General features: G+C 37.1%; 3 protein-coding genes across 4 annotated transcripts in view; all 3 read right to left on the reverse strand.

Moving 5' to 3' along the window:
- The window catches only part of LOC104734490 (charged multivesicular body protein 5), a 1,726-nt gene extending 1,635 nt beyond the window's left edge, over positions 1 to 91 (reverse strand). Inside the window, exon 1 of the mRNA XM_010454084.2 lies at positions 23 to 91. Coding sequence (XP_010452386.1) covers positions 23 to 91 — 69 coding nt within the window. The remainder of the gene's footprint in view (positions 1 to 22) is intronic.
- Positions 343 to 3,535, reverse strand: LOC104734491. Of its 2 annotated transcripts, XM_010454086.2 has the most exons (5): positions 3,386 to 3,535; positions 2,893 to 3,249; positions 2,462 to 2,629; positions 1,684 to 2,361; positions 343 to 1,593 (listed from the first exon to the last, which is right to left on the reverse strand). In XM_010454086.2, the coding sequence occupies exons 2-5, from the start codon at positions 3,244 to 3,246 to the stop codon at positions 496 to 498; spliced, it is 2,298 nt and encodes a 765-aa protein (XP_010452388.1). In that variant the 5' UTR covers positions 3,247 to 3,249; positions 3,386 to 3,535; the 3' UTR covers positions 343 to 495. The 2 variants fall into 2 exon arrangements, with proteins under 2 accessions (XP_010452388.1, XP_010452387.1); XM_010454085.2 differs by having other exon boundaries at positions 2,893 to 3,535.
- On the reverse strand, positions 13,842 to 17,544 carry LOC104734492 (calcium-dependent protein kinase 1-like). The gene is made up of 7 exons (XM_010454087.2): positions 16,254 to 17,544; positions 15,992 to 16,135; positions 15,733 to 15,885; positions 15,406 to 15,521; positions 15,084 to 15,251; positions 14,649 to 14,873; positions 13,842 to 14,237 (listed from the first exon to the last, which is right to left on the reverse strand). Exons 1-7 carry the CDS (start codon positions 17,140 to 17,142, stop codon positions 14,124 to 14,126), a joined length of 1,809 nt encoding a protein of 602 aa, XP_010452389.1. The 5' UTR covers positions 17,143 to 17,544; the 3' UTR covers positions 13,842 to 14,123.

Below are 17,575 nucleotides of genomic sequence, written 5' to 3' on the forward strand. Positions count from 1 at the left end.
AAAGCAGAGAGGAGGAGAGAACCCGATCAGAGGCATCTTGAATAGACGGTGGAGGCTCTTTGTTGTTCTTCGCACCAAAGATTCTCTTCATCTTCCCCCAACAAATCAATCAGATGAATCAAGCAGAGCAGAGATACAAAAAGCCTTCTCGATGACAAAAGCAGATTCAATCGGACATGTTTTTTTACTTAATTTCGTATTTATCGATTGATTTCGTTTTTAACTTTATTATTGTTATTTTTTTTCTATATAAAATTATCAGTCTAATAAATAAGTATATACAAAGAGAGGAAGAAAAGTCATTAATTTTATTATTTTATTTTTTTTTGGTCAAACTGAAGAAAGCCCAAACATTATTGTAACATCAAATTAGCCAGAAAATGAAAAACAAAAAAATACAAAAGGGGTTATTTGAGTTATATTATTTATGATTATGAACACCAAAAATTCAAACAAAAGTAAACTCTTTTTCTCTATATACACTTTACTTCTCTTTTAAACCTTTACCCCCAAAAGCTCAGCCATCTCGCAGCCAAACCCACCACTATTGCCCAACGACCAAGCCACTGTCACAGTTTCTTCGGTTGCACATGATTCTATCTGATAATTGGGTTGGTGGTTATCGTGATGAGCAAGGTGTTTCGTGTAGTGAAGCTCAATTTGAAGACGGTGGTGCAAAGATGAAACCAGTCCTTTCTTCATATCAGCTTTCACTTGCTGAATTGGAATCGCCGCCAGAAAGCTCTTTATATACTCTCTACATGACTCTTTACCTCTACACACTACCTCTTCTTCTTCTTCTTCTTCTTCTTGCTCTTCATCTGATTCTTTTGATCTTTCGGCTTGCTCAGACTTGTCCTTACCACCTTGTTTCTTGTTTTCTAGGACGGGTACTAGTCTTTGGATCTCTGCATCTTTGTCAAATTTCAAGACATACGCTTGGCTGCAACCCTCATAGAGCCTCTCTCCAAGCGTGTCTATGATGTAATAAGCATCATGGTTCACGAGGAGTACGAAGAAATGATCATTCCAGCTTACAATGTAGATCACAGGTTCGCTTGCCGACTCTTCTGGTTCTTGTTTCATGATCTCTTCCCAGATACTGTCAAAGGACATTACACCTTTCAGAAAATCTAGATTAGCGTCTTCTTTTCCTTCTTCTTCTTCCTCTGGATGGAAGAACCCGATGAATGATTTCTCAGGGACTACACAGATTGGTCTGATTTTTGCCTGTACAACTGTCTCGAGATCGAAATGTTTGTCTGGAAACCGTTCCCTGTATTCCTCGTTTTCACACATGTTTCTCCACTCGGATGATCCTTCTCGGATAAGACTGTCAAACTCTGACCTTGTTGGGATTATGTCTCTGTTGGAACCTAACCAATTTGCCATCACTGCAACTAAGGCTGTGCATGCGCTTTCTCCAGCAGCTCTCTCGCTTCTCTGATCGATTGATGCGAGAAATACTTGAGCCGTGAGTTTCATCAGCCCATCACGGCTTATAATCTCTTTGGTTTCCCAACTACCAACAACGAAATCATCATCTCCAAACTGGGATAATGGCTTCTTGATTGAATCATCAGACCTATACCACTGCAACAGAATCAATCAAGAGTTAAGAAACAATAAATTATGAAAAACCAAGAACTATACAAACAAACATAGTACTGTATATGTACTTACATCAGAGTTAGACTCATCGGATGAACTCAGTTGTCTGCGGTCAAAATCGATATCATCACCACCATCTTCAAGACAATCCTTCTTAATAAGAGGTTCGCCTTTCTGTTTAGGAGATCTAAAACTGAGTTTTCTCTTCTTCCAAGATAACATTCTCTTCTTAGACATTTGTCCTTTCGTCTGCTCCAAGATTACTACATCACTCGAAACCTCATTACCGCAATGTCCTGTCTCTGCTAATGGATTGCGGTGGGTGTAATATATCAAATCCTCGTCTTCAGGGTTTGTATCAGCATGAAATGAGCCTCTAGCCCAATTAGCATATCGAAGTGTTTTGTAATTAACTGGATCAGCAATGCCGCTTTCATTCTCTTCTGATTCATCGGCAGCATCACCTTCATCTAGAGAATCTGTGTCAAAAGGATAAGTAGAGTCAGAATCAAGATTTCGCTCTGGACTTTTGCCTTCACTTCCGCTTCCGCTGCTTCCCTCTTTCTCACACTCCTTTTCCGATGCGTGGGGATTAGACATGCAATGGTTGAAGGATTTCATCTTTCTCAGGCCTACTTTTACAACAGACTCAGCTTTCTCAGCTTCAGTAGAAAGAGGAGACCATAGAACAGGAAGAGCAGATCTCTGTCTTTCAGGCAATGATTCTTTAAGGGAAAACTGAAGGGATATCTGAGTGAAAACATCATAAGTTGAAACTTGCGGTTAGAGAAATGAAAAACAACAGTAATTTCAGACAACTATCTTACAACAAAAATTAACACTGACGCACATGAAGACATGGACTTCGCACAGATGATGATGATGATGATGAGCCACTATTCTTCAGAGGAACTTTGACTTGAACATCATCTTCTTTCATCAATGAAAAGTACTCTGCAATGTTCAGTGATGCCTTTCCAAAGCTACCAACTTTCTCCTTTGATCCTTGATTCAGTCCCTACATAACAACAACCAACGGATCCCAAACACTTAGATTTTGAGAATCTACTTTGCATAACAACAAATCCCACGAAGACACAACACATACACAAAATCCAAATGCCCAATCAAGACCATATAGACTTATATCCCAGAATGAATAAAAATCCCCAATTTACACATTGGAGCAGAGGACCTAAGCAAAGGTACAACCTTTATACATCAGAGTCAACGATTCTAAATAAAAAGATAAGAGAGAGAGAGAGAGAGAGTGAGACTAACATTGAAGACTGTGAAAGAAACGAGCCATGGAAGAAACGATCCTTCCTTGTAAACAGAGAATTCACAAACCCTCTTAAACTCTTCGTTCCACTCAACGACGCCGTCGCCGCGAAACCCACCTTCTTCGGTTAAATTCCGTACAAGGGAGCGTTTGAGAGTAACCGATTTAGGTCCTTTCCACTTGATCTCAACCACAGGTCTCTTCCTCGTCGTCGTCGTCGTCGTCCCACATCGCTGATGATCAGTATCATCGCCGTCACCATCGGAAGAATCCAACAAACCCTCCATCTTGTGAACAACGACGATCACGTCGAATTTGACGGCGAAGAGAGGAAGCCACGGTGGCCACCGCATGATCTGTTTCATTTTCACAACCATACAAAAACGATACTAGTGGTTACCAAAGCCTGAAAAGATTTGGGGATAAGAACGAATCTTAGAAGAAAAAAAAGGGTTCTGGAGTAATCGAGATTTGAGGAAGAAAGAATCGGACTTTAAGAGATGGGCATGGAGGATTTGGTGGACGCAGACGCGGTGTGATTCTCAGACTCAAAAATATTTGAAATTTGAAGAAAGAGAGAGAGAGTCTAGTAGAGAGAGAAGGATAGGAACTCTGCGTTTGGTTCTTTTTAGAGTCAACCCTTATAGAGAGAGAGAGAAGGACGGCAATATAAAATTGGTGATTAATAATTAATTAATACAGTTAGATTATTTATTTAAATGATGATACACATTACTGTATAAAGTTTGACATTATAAATTATTTATTTATTTATTTAATAACGACGGTATAGAGAAATGATTTTTTTTTTGAGAGCAGGTGAAACAGAGGATGTAGCATTCGTCTTTGTATCCACGTTCTAGGCAGAGACGTGCTTACCCTTGGGCAAAAAGGGCAAATGCCCCAAGCCACCAAAAAAAAATACTAAAATTATAGAAATTGTATAAAAAGTAAATTTATATTTAGTTAATTTAATATAATGTGTTTTTAATAATGGAAACTTTTCATTAGAAATTGTATAATTAAAAAAAAAACTTTTAAGTTTTATTGAGATTTTCTTATCTTGAAAATAAATTCTTTACTAATATATAACAACATAAGTAAAAAAAAAAGTATTTAAACAAAAAATAACTAAAAGTAGTACATGTGGATAATTACTATAGAACATTGTGAGTTTAAAAAAAATGATGTTAATTTTTATTTTCATATTATTGGTTTTGTTATTAACATTTTATTTTTATTTAATATTAAAATAATTTATTAATAAAATACTAAAGTCAACAAAAAAAAATTGCCCTAGGCCTCCATAAGTGTGAGGAGGGCACTGGTTCTAGGTGCAAAAAGTCATCTTCTTTTCTTTTCTTTTTTTTGTTCAGAAAAATAATTAATTGGTGTAATTGTGTGCTGACGTTTTGTTTTGGAATATTTGTATCTGAGAACTACAATTTCAATTAGTTATAATTCGAGAAATTCATTAAATATTTTATTTCAATCCAGCAGATTTTAAGGCTAGGTATAATTAAGATTTATATATATACTGTATTTATTCAAATGGATAAATATTTAAATTGTAGATAAACCCAATAAATTCTTTAACTAGTTAAAACGGCTATTTATTTTTTTGAGTAAAGTTGGATTTTATGGCTGAATTTAGTAGTTTTCTATTACTGTGCTATATTTTTGTTTATGATTATTTAAAGCTATACCAAAATTACTACTTTTGACTATATAATAGAAGAAAACGTTTTTTGTCAACTATATGAATGATCAGTAGGTTTTGACTAGATTCTCTAATAATTTTGTTTCCACAATGTTCTTTAAATCGCAGCCAGTAGTATGATTCATATCTATAATAGAGGCTCTTTAAATCTCGATCACAAACTCACAAATTATGTATCTATCTCGCATCAATAATTTTATACTACAAATTATTTCGACCCCTACATCTTACCTGTCATATGAAATTATTCTGTTCCTAATCAGAATTACCAAATTCATACACCATCTTCTTTCTTTTCTTTTTATCGGGTGTCTCGGAAAGGATCCGAACCTGAATTAGGTTTTTAATGTTAATTAATTAGAGATCTTATAGCTAATAATATAATAATATTTTGTCCAATCCATGTGAAAGATAAGATTTTTAATGTTCATGAAGGATGATAATAATCTTTTTAGGTGTTTAAAGTGAAAGAAATAAAGTTAGGTATGTCCTAATTCTTAAAATTTTCAGCTACATTAAGTCCCCTAACCATATGCCATTGCCTTAAAGTTAATAGTCCCTACACTAACTCATGCTCCCATGATCCTCTTTTTGGGTTTTTTACTTCTTTTGTAATGGAAAAATAAATTATAAATCATTTCTTATGTGATGTGTACTTCGTAGGCGGTGGTCTCAAGAGTTAACTAATAGACACGTACACTCTATAATAATTTGAGGTTTTTTGGTTCGATTGTGGTTTTTTTAGATTGCATGTTTTATATATATATGTGTTTATTAAAAGTGTTACTAATAACTTGTATATTATGATTTTTTAATAAAAAGTACAAAAGGAAGAATATTTAATATTGAAAAAGTAATAAAATATACTATCATAGTTATAATTAGATATTTAGGATTTTACACATATATTAAAACAGATAGAATATATGATTAATTTTGTTTTCGGATGATTTTTTTATTTTATTTATGATTTCTCATGATTTATTTTTCTGATACTTTTTCACTTTCTTACTCCATACATTCTACAACATCAGTAATTATTAAAACAAAAATTTATTAAAAATATTCAAAACATCAATCTTTGAGAGATAAAAATTATTCTCTAAAACATCAAACTATGTGAGACAGAGACAATATTAATGTAAATAAGAACTAACCTATTTGCTTTAGGACAATTAGAAATTTAGAACCAAACACAAATAGAACTTTATGATACAGTTAATCATGATCACGTTTTGTGGACTGGAATTAGGAGATTTAAAGATGGATAGAGACGTACGCAGTAGCTTTGACATTGTTGTTGGGTTTGACAAACACAAAACAAATGGGCCTTAATGGGCCAGACGAAATTGGCATTAAGGAAAGGAGAATAAGATTCTGGAAATGATTTGGCCCATATGCATACATGTATAAGTGTGTTTCATCGATCAATAAAGTGGAGGTAGGTGAGAGACAAGACATCAAGGAGAGTTCTAGAGAAAGAGAAGAAAAGAGGGTTCTTCTTCAAGAAGCTTTCTCCTTATTTGTTGTGTTCTTGTTCTTGTATCCTCTTGTGTACCAAAATCTGTAAACCAAAGAACATCACAAGTTAGTGGTGTGTGTAACCTCTTCATATAGTGGAAGTTGTGGGAGACAATTCCCACCCGAGACGTACGGGTTAGAGGCCGGGAACTCGGTGATCAAATTCTCTTGTGTCATCATGTGTCATGTTCAAGTTTTAGATATGTGAATCTTTAATCGGGTGTGAGGCGATGAGGGACCAAAAGCAACAATTATCCTCACAGGTGGTATCAGAGCACAGGCTCTCTGATTCATAAGATCTAAAGGAGGAGGAAGAAGATGACAGTTAAAGGTTGAAGTCATCTTGTGTGGAGGATAACAGATTCTCAGGTGAAGGTTGAGTCTGTAGCAGAGATCTCAGGTTAGGAGATCAGAAAGATCCTCTAATGACACGACACAAGAGAGTTGCATCAAGGGAGAGTTATGGTTATGGTTCAGGTCCAAGTATGCCAGCATAAAAAAAAAAAAAAAAAGTTGGAGACTAGTGCAGAAGACACAAGATCTTGAAGGCGTTCTTGATCTGTGAAGACTAAATCAACGGTGAGTTGGTTTAAGGTGGAGTTTCTCTGCAGTAAGTTCGATTCAAGTTTAAGAAAGCATGGGTTAAGGTGACTAACTCAAGGCTGTGGAAAGAGGAATCGAATAATCATCCAAAAGGCTCAAGTCGGCGCTGCCATCACAAGGTATTTGTGATGTTCTTTACTGAAGTTTCAGGATACTCAAGGCTGCTTAAGTTGAAGGAATCTTAGCTTGGAAGAACACAAGGAGATAGACTGAGTTTAACAATGGAGAAGTCAAGATTTTTTGCTGTGAATCAGATTGTATCTTGCTTGTCTGGTTGTTGAAAGTCAGTAAGTTTGGTGTTCAAGAAGGATGTTGAAGATTCAAGGAAAAAAATCAGAGCAGATGAGTATGAGGCTAGAAACTGCTTGAGGCAAAGCAGGTCGATAACTCTGAAAGAATTCAGTAAGGTTTGAGAGGTGTTGGGTGAAGAGTTTTAGTCTCAGGTTTAATGGAGGTCAATGCATGGCTGCATTGACAGAAGGAAAGGTTATACTTGTTTTCCTTTGGCATCACAAGAAGAGAATTGAGGGCTGGTTGTGAAGCAGGCATTGATGTGTTAGTGGATTCCCAAATACTAAGGAAAAGTATTGTGTAGAATGGTGTTTTACAGCGGTAAAAGGGTTGTCACAAGTGTGGTGTGACAGGAAGTTGCTGTAAAAGGGAAGTCTTTGGTGTTATGGTTTAGCAAATTGATAAGAGATTGATATTGAGTTTCCTAGTGGAGAAACCTGCTAGTAAAAGAGGATATTTAAGCACAAGAGCTGAATGAAGGTTGTATCAAAAGTCTTCCAAATGGGATCAGTTTGGAGGCGGGTTCCATCAGTGATGATGATGGCGGTACAAGATGGATTCAGGCTATGGTTGTTGAAACAAAGGCAGTAAGCTCAATCTCAGTTTTGCTAAATGTGGTGGTTACAGCAAGGAAGTGTGGCAAAGGCTGTAAGCTGGTGATGAGTGTAAGACAAGTTCAAAGGAGGCAGCAATGGTTTTGAATTTGTGAGTGTGCACTGATGCAGAATAGTTTGAGCAAAGGATGAGCAAAGAAATTTGTGTCGAAAGTCTTCCTAGCTAGGTGGAGTTAGGCGGCGTGTTCTGTTGATAACAACAGCGGTACAAAGTGATGCTCAAATCAAAGGTGCTCAAACAGATGAAGAGTAAGTCAAAGACTGTTTCAAGGAAATGAAGCATGAGTGACTTAAGAGTTATTTCTGCAGTTGATTCAACAGGAAGTTTACTTGTCAGCAAGGTTCTGTTTAAACAAGATGTTTGGATCAAGGTTTGTGTCGAAAGTCTATCTAGCAAGATGGTAGCTTGATGGCGGGTTCTGTTAGGCTTAACAGCGGTACAAAGAAACGTCCAAGGCATAAGAGTTTAAACAGAAAGGTGTTGGAATCATGGATTGTCTTAAGGGCTGAGGCAAGTATGATTCAAGTTTCTGGCAAGTGGTTTACTAAGGGGTTGAATCTAAGATCAGGGCACATGTGACATAAAGGAAATCAAAACAAGGTTCCACAGCAAGTCACGGTTCCAAGAAATCCAAGGGAATGGAGAAAAGAAAAGGTACCTGTGAGTAATCAGAAGTCGCAAGGTGTAGACTCTGATTGTAGGTGGAGCTGTTTTGAAGAAAGAAAAAACCAAGTTAAGGTTTCATGGTGTCTTACAGAATTAAAAAAATCCAGAGACAAAAGAAAATGATTCAAGGTACAATTGTTTACCTGGAGTCATTGGAACAGCAAAAAGGACGAAACAGATCGTCGGAGTTGCTGCAAAGGAAGGAAAATGCAGAAGTGTGAGGAAGGGAAACAAGCCTGCTATGATCTCCTCAATGTCGTCTGAAGGAAGATACAGCTCCAGGTAACCCCAATCGACATTATACGCTGACAGGAAGAAGAACAGAGAAACAAGTCAGCTTTGGGAAATTAAAATTAAAACTATGTCGATAAAAGGAGATTAGGAGGGTTAAGGGAGTTACCTGTAGGCATCTGGTATTACTGTGAAGAGACTTAGATTCCAGGTGGAGCTGTTGGTTAAGATTCAAGGAACAACAATTTAGTTCTTCATTGTTAGTTCTTGAATTTGAAAGTATGAGCCAAGAAAAGGTGACCGATAATAAGAGGAGTTTGGTTACTTGTGGAGACTGGAGAATCAGTTGTCGAGAGTTGGAGACTGATTCCAAGTGGAGTTTCTGAGATGAAAATTCAGAAAATCCAAGTAAGGATTTTGGTGGCTCAAAGGGGGAAAACTCCAGCAGCTAGAGAGGAAGATGATTCATGGTTAGGAGATTACTTGAAGTCATCAAGGAGAAAGAAGAACATGGGATGTTCAACACTAGAGCTGCTGTGAGAGTAGACATGAAACTGAAGTTAGAGTTTCATGAGTCTTTTGGAAATCGGAAGAGACAGGGCTGTGAAGGAGTTACCTGGAAAAGGTTGTGGAGCCATGATGGAGAGTAATTGGTTCCAGGTGGAGCTCATCACCTAAAATGGATTCAAAATGGCAATTCTCAGAAGATCCTAATCACTAAGTGTCAGGAAGAGACAAGAGAGAGATTAGAGGGTACCTGAGCTGGACGGTGACGGCGATGGCGTGATTCGCGGGTGAAAACGGAACAGCTCGGGAGAAGAGGCATGGATAAGAGACAAAGTTGATGTCTCGGGTTCTACAAATTAAATCACCAAAGAGGAAAGAGAAGAGCTCCACCGGTAGTGATCGCAGCTGAAGGAGATTGCCAGCGAGAATGGTGGTGATACATGGTTCATCGAACCAAAGTTGAGATATGGAGATAATGTCTCTTGATTCACCGGAATTGGGAGCCGCCGTGAAACAGGTGGAGACTGAAGCTTGGCTTCGCCGGAAAACATGCAGGGATGACCGGAATTAGCCTCCAATTCCGCTATACCATGGGGAAGTAAGAAGCTACATCTTCTCCATGTCGAGAACGAGAGGGCTCGGTGAAAGAAAAAAAAAAAACTGGTTGCCACCGGAGAAGAGAGATGCTCACCGGATAAGGAGGCGGAGTTTGTCGGAGGAGGTTCGCTGAAGTTTGGCTTCACGAACAGAAGAAGAGGAGAGGTTGGTTTCAGATTTCTTGTTGTCGATGAGTGTTTTGTTTTGTCAAAAGGTGGAGATTGTTGTTGGGTTTGACAAACACAAAACAAATGGGCCTTAATGGGCCAGACGAAATTGGCATTAAGGAAAGGAGAATAAGATTCTGGAAATGATTTGGCCCAATGCATACATGTATAAGTGTGTTTCATCGATCAATAAAGTGGAGGTAGGTGAGAGACAAGACATCAAAGAGAGTTCTAGAGAAAGAGAAGAAAAAAGGGTTCTTCTTCAAGAAGCTTTCTCCTTCTTTGTTGTGTTCTTGTTTTTGTATCCTCTTGTGTACCAAAATCTGTAAACCAAAGAACATCACAAGTTAGTGGTGTGTGTAACCTCTTCATATAGTGGAAGTTGTGGGAGACAATTCCCACCCGAGACGTACGGGTTAGAGGCCGGGAACTCGGTGATCAAATTCTCTTGTGTCATCATGTGTCATGTTCAAGTTTTAGATATGTGAATCTTTAATCGGGTGTGAGGCGATGAGGGACCAAAAGCAACAATTATCCTCACAGACATAGACAATTTAATCATTTTATTAAATAAAACCAAATTTGTAATTTATATATTAAAAAGTCGTATCGCCCCCAAAAAATGAGCACTTTTTGATGTCAACAACATACATACGCACGCCTTAAATTATTTTATTATTGGAGAAAAAAATAAGTTGGTTGTGAGACCCACTTCTACATTTTCCTGAATAAAGTAAGTTAGGTATAATTAAATTAAAATTAAACTAGCGAAATTATTTTATGTTTACAAATAAGATAAGCTCGTCGACTATGGAAAAAACTACAAAACAGCTCTGTAGTTTTTTGTTCTTTGAAGTGTGAAGAAAGATGTTTTATAGTGAACTGATGTAATCTGACCAAAAAATGAAAAGTGAACTGTTGGGTGCTAGACAACATAAGCTATTCCTTGTCACTTTTTGATTACAAGCTGGATCCTTTGTTTTTCCTTACCACACATAATAAATTATCTTAATGGAAAATAAAGATCTAAAATAAATACGAGTTTAATATAATAGAAAGTTTGGTGGCTATTATTTTCAGTGACCAAATTTAGCGACATCTGTACATTACTTTATAATTATTTCAGCAAGGAAGGATTCAGTAATTATAATAATTCAGACCACAAATAAATTATTGTCTTATTTTATTTCTCTAGTAATGTTTGTACTTAGTGGAATGTCTAGAGATTAGTGTTTTTTCTATTCTTCGAATTTACTTTTACAGACAAGAATAACGTTTGTAGAGCTATGCAGATTCAATTGCCAAATGACATAAGACTACATATTGTAAATGTATGTGGGCAAGCTTAAGTTGAAGATGAAGTTCAGGAAGCTGTACAAAATATGTCTGCACAAGCTTCTGTCTCGGCACAGGCATCTGATGTATGCACAAGCGTCTGTCCAATAAAAGAGCATCAGAGACCTGTTAATTTTGTTTGTATGTCTTGGTTTTGAAGATTTATGAAAATATACTTAAAGACACGTTTTGGGATATTACTTGGAGGTAAAGCACGAAGAAAAAGAAAGCTTAAAGATATTTAGAAGATTTAATAGAAAAAGAAAATATTCGTTTAACAAAGAATAAAGTTAAATGGAATATTTTCTCTTGATTTTAGGAAAGTTGTTAGTCTTGGGAGAGACACGAAATCTCTTAAATATAGAGGGTCTAGGACTTAGAAATTTATCTCTTTAGAACGTGAAAAAGAGAGGAAAAAACCTTGTAAGCCTTTTGGCATCTTTGGGGGAAAAGGATAAGGGTTTTTGTTTCTAAGTGAGAGTCATGGGTGTAGATCAGTGTTGTTGATCTTAGAGATTTCTTAGTGGGTTGGGAATAGATTGGGAACAAGCTAAAAAAATATCTTAGGTTTGTGTAAGTCCAATATTGAGCAATAACTGTAATTGTGCTCAAGAAGTATTACCAACAAAGTTTGAGGACGTAGGCATTTGCTGAACCTCGTTAAAAATTGTGTGCCTCTTGTCTTTTTTACACTAACACATATGTATGCTCAAAGTACACAGCACAACAAAGTTTCACAAACAAGTATAAGCCAAAAAAATACCTCATCCACAAGATTGAGATCCAAAAAAGAGAATATTGGTTGTGCATTTGTCTTTAACACAACGATCATCAGAAAACTCTTTTTGTCTTGCCTTAGTTGTGTAATTTAGATAAACTGATGAAACTAGAGTTTAAGAGCAATGCTAAAGCTTTTCTCTAATCCTCTTGATCTGTTCTTTGTATCAAGCCTCTTAACTTTACCTTCCGCTGAATCTCCACACAAACCTTCTCCATGACAAAACAGAAGAATTCGATCGACACCCATCTTCAAATCTCATTATTTGGTTCACGGATGTTACAATTATATATTATAGTAGATTTTGGTTTCACGTGACAAATTTATTGTTGTAAATAAACAATTCTTGAGTAGATGGAACCATCCTTTTCAATGTCCAAACCGAAAAATCAAGTTAAAAGTGGCACTAATAGAAAGAAAACCATCGAGTGTCCAAATGGAACAGTTCCTATAATGAGAAATACAAAAGAATATGCCTCAAGTACTCAATATTGGACAAAAAAAAACATATTAATCCGCTAACAACTGAAAATCATATGGTAGACATGTAAGTAAATCTACTTGAATTAACCAGTTTCAAGAATGTATAAATCTATTTAAAATTATATGATATATAATAAGCTGATTATCTATTTGGCGATTTGAAGATTGCTGGAGTTTGATCACAAGGTGGAGGTCCTTACCATGGTTTGGCAGCTTGGATTAGTTTACATAGTTTGAATATTAGTGGAGATCAATCTTCATGTGCAAACTTATATGTAGGCAGTGGAGTTAACAATAAATTTAATTTGATCCAAACTGGTTGGATGGTAAATTTCATATAAGTGTTTTTTTAAATTTGACATTTTATAGAGAAAAAAAAATTGATTTTAAGAAATAAAATACACTAATTTTGACTCATAGGTGAATCCAACATTATTTGGTGACGGACGCACATGGAGTTTTGGATTTTGGAAGGTACATATATTAGTTATAGATCATTTTTAAAAACATATAAAGTGTTTATGACGTTATTATTTTTTTTAATCCTAAAAGAACACAAAGGGTGCGATTAGTATCTCATCTAGCTCTTTTTATTATTACTGTCAAAGCATCTTGTACTATGTTATTTACATCGGTGATGAGAGAGAGAGAGAAACAGAGTAGAGAGAATAACATAACGACAGTAGGAGAAACTCTGAAAGTAAGAGAAACTATTGAAAGTAAGAGAAACTAGGATAGACAAGTTCGGACAAAGTTAGAGTAACAGAGTAAAGAAACTAGGATATTAGATATGTTCAGACAAAAGTAAGAAACTACGACAAGGATAGTACTCAAAGAAGGGCCGATCACAGATCAGGGAGGACTCGCATTGCGCGGCGGCGTTCTTTACACCAGTTTATGGCCTGAGCGATCGATGGCCACTATTAAGACTAACAACACAATGAGCGAAGTGTCATTAACGACGGCGAATTCTGATATCTCGGACTTCGGTAACATTTTTTTGTTATCTCTTCTTCATCTAACAAAATCAGCATTGTTTGTTTATACAGACGAGAGTGTATCAACATAAGCTCAAACGTTCAAAAACAAATGGATGTTACATATGGAATCATGGAAAAGGTAAACAATATCATTCGGATACACGTCCTAAAGCCAATCCATAAAACGTACACGGGTATAGCAATTCATCATAGTTGCTGAATACCGTATTGGTGAGCATTTTCTCCACCGACCTATTTTTTGATTATTCGAAAAAATAAGTCCTCTCAGTGGAGGAATGCAAACGCACAATGTTATAACTAATCACAATGGTGACATTGTATGACGTTGTTCCTAAGCCAACACGCATTATACACTTCAAGAAGATATGCCTGCTTCTGATTATTCTCTTTTTGTTGCTTTCAGATCATAACTATTTGTGTTTCGGGTCATTGCAATCACCAAAATGTCCATCGTAGAGAGTATCGTTAGACTTGTTTTATCCGGTCACAGATCACTCAGCTAGAATGTTAGAAGAAGCCTATATATGCTCAAGAAGTACACATTACAACGAAGTTTCCAAAATAAGTCTAAGACAAAAACCTCATCCAAAAGATTGAGAATCCAAAAGAGGGCAAAAGAGAATCTTGGCTGTGCATTTTGTCTTCAACACAATCATCATATATGATCAGAAACTCTTGTCTTGGGCTCTAGTCTTGTAATTTGAATAGACTGGAACTAGAGTTTAAGAGCAATGCTAAAGCTTTTCTCTAGACCCATCTTCACAGGACCTCCTGTAATGCTTCCTTTCTGCATCATCGCCACAAACTCGTTGTAGTCTATTCGCCCGTCCTGCAAAACAAAAATTCAATTGTTCAACATTATCAACACTCAACAAGAGTTTCATAAGTTGTTGAAGAATTTCTCATAGGTTCCAATTTATCAATCCAAAACCGATTTCAACATTGGTTACAACACATTGGTTTATTTCAGTGTTTCTCAGGAACGAGAGTTTCTACTATTCCCTTACGTTTAACAAGAATCATACTCAATCAGCTGAGTCTTTCAGAGAGAATTTCTCTAAAAGGATAGTGTAATTCTCACTATTTTCAACAATGCAAGGATCCAAGGATTGAAGAGGATCATATACGTGAGATTCCTATGAGTGAAATGATCTATAATCCATTCAATCTGATGATTGTTGAGAAGTATTCAAGTCATATGAAAATTAGGATAAGATGATAAAGGTGTAAAGGAGCTTACATTGTCTTGATCAACGTCGCGCATCAGTTCTTCTATGCGGACATCCTCAACACCAAACTCCTCACAAGCTTGTTGAAGCTCATCTGGGGTGATATAGCCACTCCCATCTTTGTCAAAGTATGTAAAGGCTGCAAACAAATGATCCTCTCTCTCTATTTTGTTTAAATGCAATGTTGCAGCTATGAACTCTTTGTAGTCTATTGTTCCACTGTTGTCCACATCAGCCTATATTAAATACACATGAGAGAGAGATACCAGATTAAATGAAAATCCTAGCAAAAACACAGAAGTATATAACCAGAACCAGCAGAGTATTTTGGATTATAACAAGCCCATTTCATAATTATAGTTAGGGAAAACACTGGATTTGCAGGTATATAGGGATTAGGGACCTTCATTTTCGAATAACAAAATAGCAAGGGGGTTAAAACTTACAGCTTGCATCAAGTCGAGAATTTCAGACTCGTTGAGGTTTGCCCCTACTCGTTTAAGTCCTGCTTTCAGTTCTTCAAAAGTTATCTGACCACTCTTGTCCGCATCTATCATATTAAACATTTCTTTCAAGCCAGCTATTTCTTCTTCAGATAAGCTCTCAGCAATGACCTACAAGAAGACATAAAGAGAGAAACTTAATCTGCATCGTCTCTTTCTTTCCACATAACAAGAAGAAGAGAAGGTAACAAGCAACTATCTTATGTTTATCACAGTAACTTTCTCCATATGGTGTTAATTTGATTAGCATTGAAAAACCGCTTACTCTAAGAGCCATTTTCTTGAACTTGTTCATCGCAGAAAATTGCTTCATACGGCTCAGAACAGCAGAATCCAGAGGTTTGTCTGGAGCCACACCATCGACTTGTACCCATGGATGACCTGAGAGGAAGCACAACTTCATAAGAAATAGGACAGTGGCACAAATGAACTATAAATGACAATGTATTTGGAAACTGCATTACTAAATGGCTGTGAGACGGCACACTAAATTTATGTAGGACCATTGAAATCTATGCTCAATGGAATTAATAGAAAAAAGAATCGTAACGCTCTAACCGAAAGAGGAAGGTTTCAGATCAAATTAACTTACATAATACTTGGTGGGCAGTTAACCTTTTCTTGGGATCTCTGACAAGCATTTTCCTCACTAAGTCTTTTGCACTTTCAGATATGCTCGGCCAGGGATCTGACGAAAAGTCAAGATCACCGTGGAGGACCTGTTCGAAGATACCTTGTTCGGTTTCTGAATGTTCAAAAAAAAAGAAGCAAAAAGAACAAAACTTTTGCTCAGAGCCTAATTAGGACAGGTGACAAATCTCTTATCTACATATAATATACACAATCCTTACCAGCCCAAAATGGAGGAACTCCACTTAATAAAATGTACACAATCACTCCAGCACTCCAGACATCAGCTTCAGGACCATAACGCTTTCGAAGAACTTCCGGAGCAACATAATATGGGCTACCAACAACATCGGTAAAAATGTCGTCTGCAAAGAGGAAGGAATTGATTTAAAAAACCATTGACCAACATGAATCATGTCATTCAAGTTAAGAGACCAAATCTAGAAACTAAATGGTTTAAGATGAGTAATATTGAAAGCAAACCTGGCTTAAAGAACATTGAGAGTCCAAAATCAATCGTCTTCAAGAGGGAATCTTCATGTTTACTGACAAAAAGAAAATTCTCGGGCTTGAGGTCTCGATGCATAACACCAAGTGAATGGCAAGCCTCTACAACACCAACAATGGTTCTAGTAAGCTCAGCCGCTTTCCTCTCTGTGTAGTGACCGCGTTGAATGATCCTGTCAAAAAGCTCGCCACCTGCACAACACTCCATCACAAGGTGCACCGCCACAATATCCTCATAAGCTCCTTTAATGGATATGACATTTGGGTGACCAGCCAAGTGATGCATGATCTGAATTTCCCTTCTCACATCCTCAACGTCTTCATCAGTCAACAGCTTCCTCTTAGCAATTGACTTGCACGCAAACTCCTTCCCTGTAGTCTTCTCCACACATAAGAAAGTCGTCCCAAACTGCCCTTGTCCAAGTTTCCTTCCCAAGGAATAGAATTCCTTAAAGTTTTCAGTTTTCCTCTGCAACACTGACTCAGTTCTAAGCCCTGCACTTGACACTCTTTTCATGTGTTTAGGCTTCTTAGGTTTAGCTGTTGGATCAGGTTTTGCCTCCGGCTTGGTCTCCGGCTTGGTCTCTGGTTTTGTCTCCTCTTGCACTTCAGGCTTGACTTCAAGTCGAATCTCTCTGTCCATGGTCTCGATGTTAGCCCCTGGCTTGGGCATTGTGACTTGTTCAGGAGGTTTATTCTGGACATCATCAGATAATGACGATCGAAGCTCTCCTGAAACAGGTCTACTTGAAATATCTCCATTGCTCACGGAAGCCGAATCATCTCCATCTCTTGGCCGCCACATTGCAGCTGAAACAGATTGCAAGAAGCCATTTCTGCTTGGTCCAACACAAGTATTACCCATCCAAATACCCCACGGCTTCTCTTAATCTCTTTCACCAAAAATAGCATCAAGATCTGATCACAACACCGTGTAAAAACAATCTAATCTCATCCCTAAAGTCAAATCCTTCCTATCATAAGACTTTTTTTTTTAGTTCTTGAACACCATCAGACATCAAACAAATGCATTCAATATTCTTACACAGCTGAACCTTACTTGGGTCAATACCGACCAAGGAAACAGCACAGAGCTTTATAATACAGAGGCGATATATAGCAAAAAATATTAAAAGGGTATGGGAAAAATCGTGACTTGAGACGAACCCAGAAAGGAGAAGGATGCAAGGAAACAAAACACAGAGAGAGTAGAGAAAACACGCCTAGACAGAGAGAGAGGGAGATCTGAAGAGTAAAAGAGAAAGAATGAAAAATAAATTGGGGGGGGGGGGGGGGGG

Source organism: Camelina sativa, chromosome 13 (genome assembly GCF_000633955.1).
Source record: "Camelina sativa cultivar DH55 chromosome 13, Cs, whole genome shotgun sequence".
Lineage (NCBI taxonomy): Eukaryota > Viridiplantae > Streptophyta > Magnoliopsida > Brassicales > Brassicaceae > Camelina > Camelina sativa.

Coding starts and splice junctions, on each gene's coding strand:
- LOC104734491 (XM_010454085.2), bottom strand. CDS start 3,270: ATGGTTGTGAAAATGAAACAGATCATGCGGTGGCCACCGTGGCTTCCT. Junction 2,630..2,892: donor TTTCTTTCACAGTCTTCAAT/GTTAGTCTCACT, acceptor GTTGTTATGTAG/GGACTGAATCAAGGATCAAA. Junction 2,362..2,461: donor TGCGAAGTCCATGTCTTCAT/GTGCGTCAGTGT, acceptor GTTTTCACTCAG/ATATCCCTTCAGTTTTCCCT.
- LOC104734492 (XM_010454087.2), bottom strand. CDS start 17,142: ATGGGTAATACTTGTGTTGGACCAAGCAGAAATGGCTTCTTGCAATCT. Junction 15,886..15,991: donor AGTTCCTCCATTTTGGGCTG/GTAAGGATTGTG, acceptor TTGAACATTCAG/AAACCGAACAAGGTATCTTC. Junction 14,238..14,648: donor GCGACGTTGATCAAGACAAT/GTAAGCTCCTTT, acceptor TTTGTTTTGCAG/GACGGGCGAATAGACTACAA.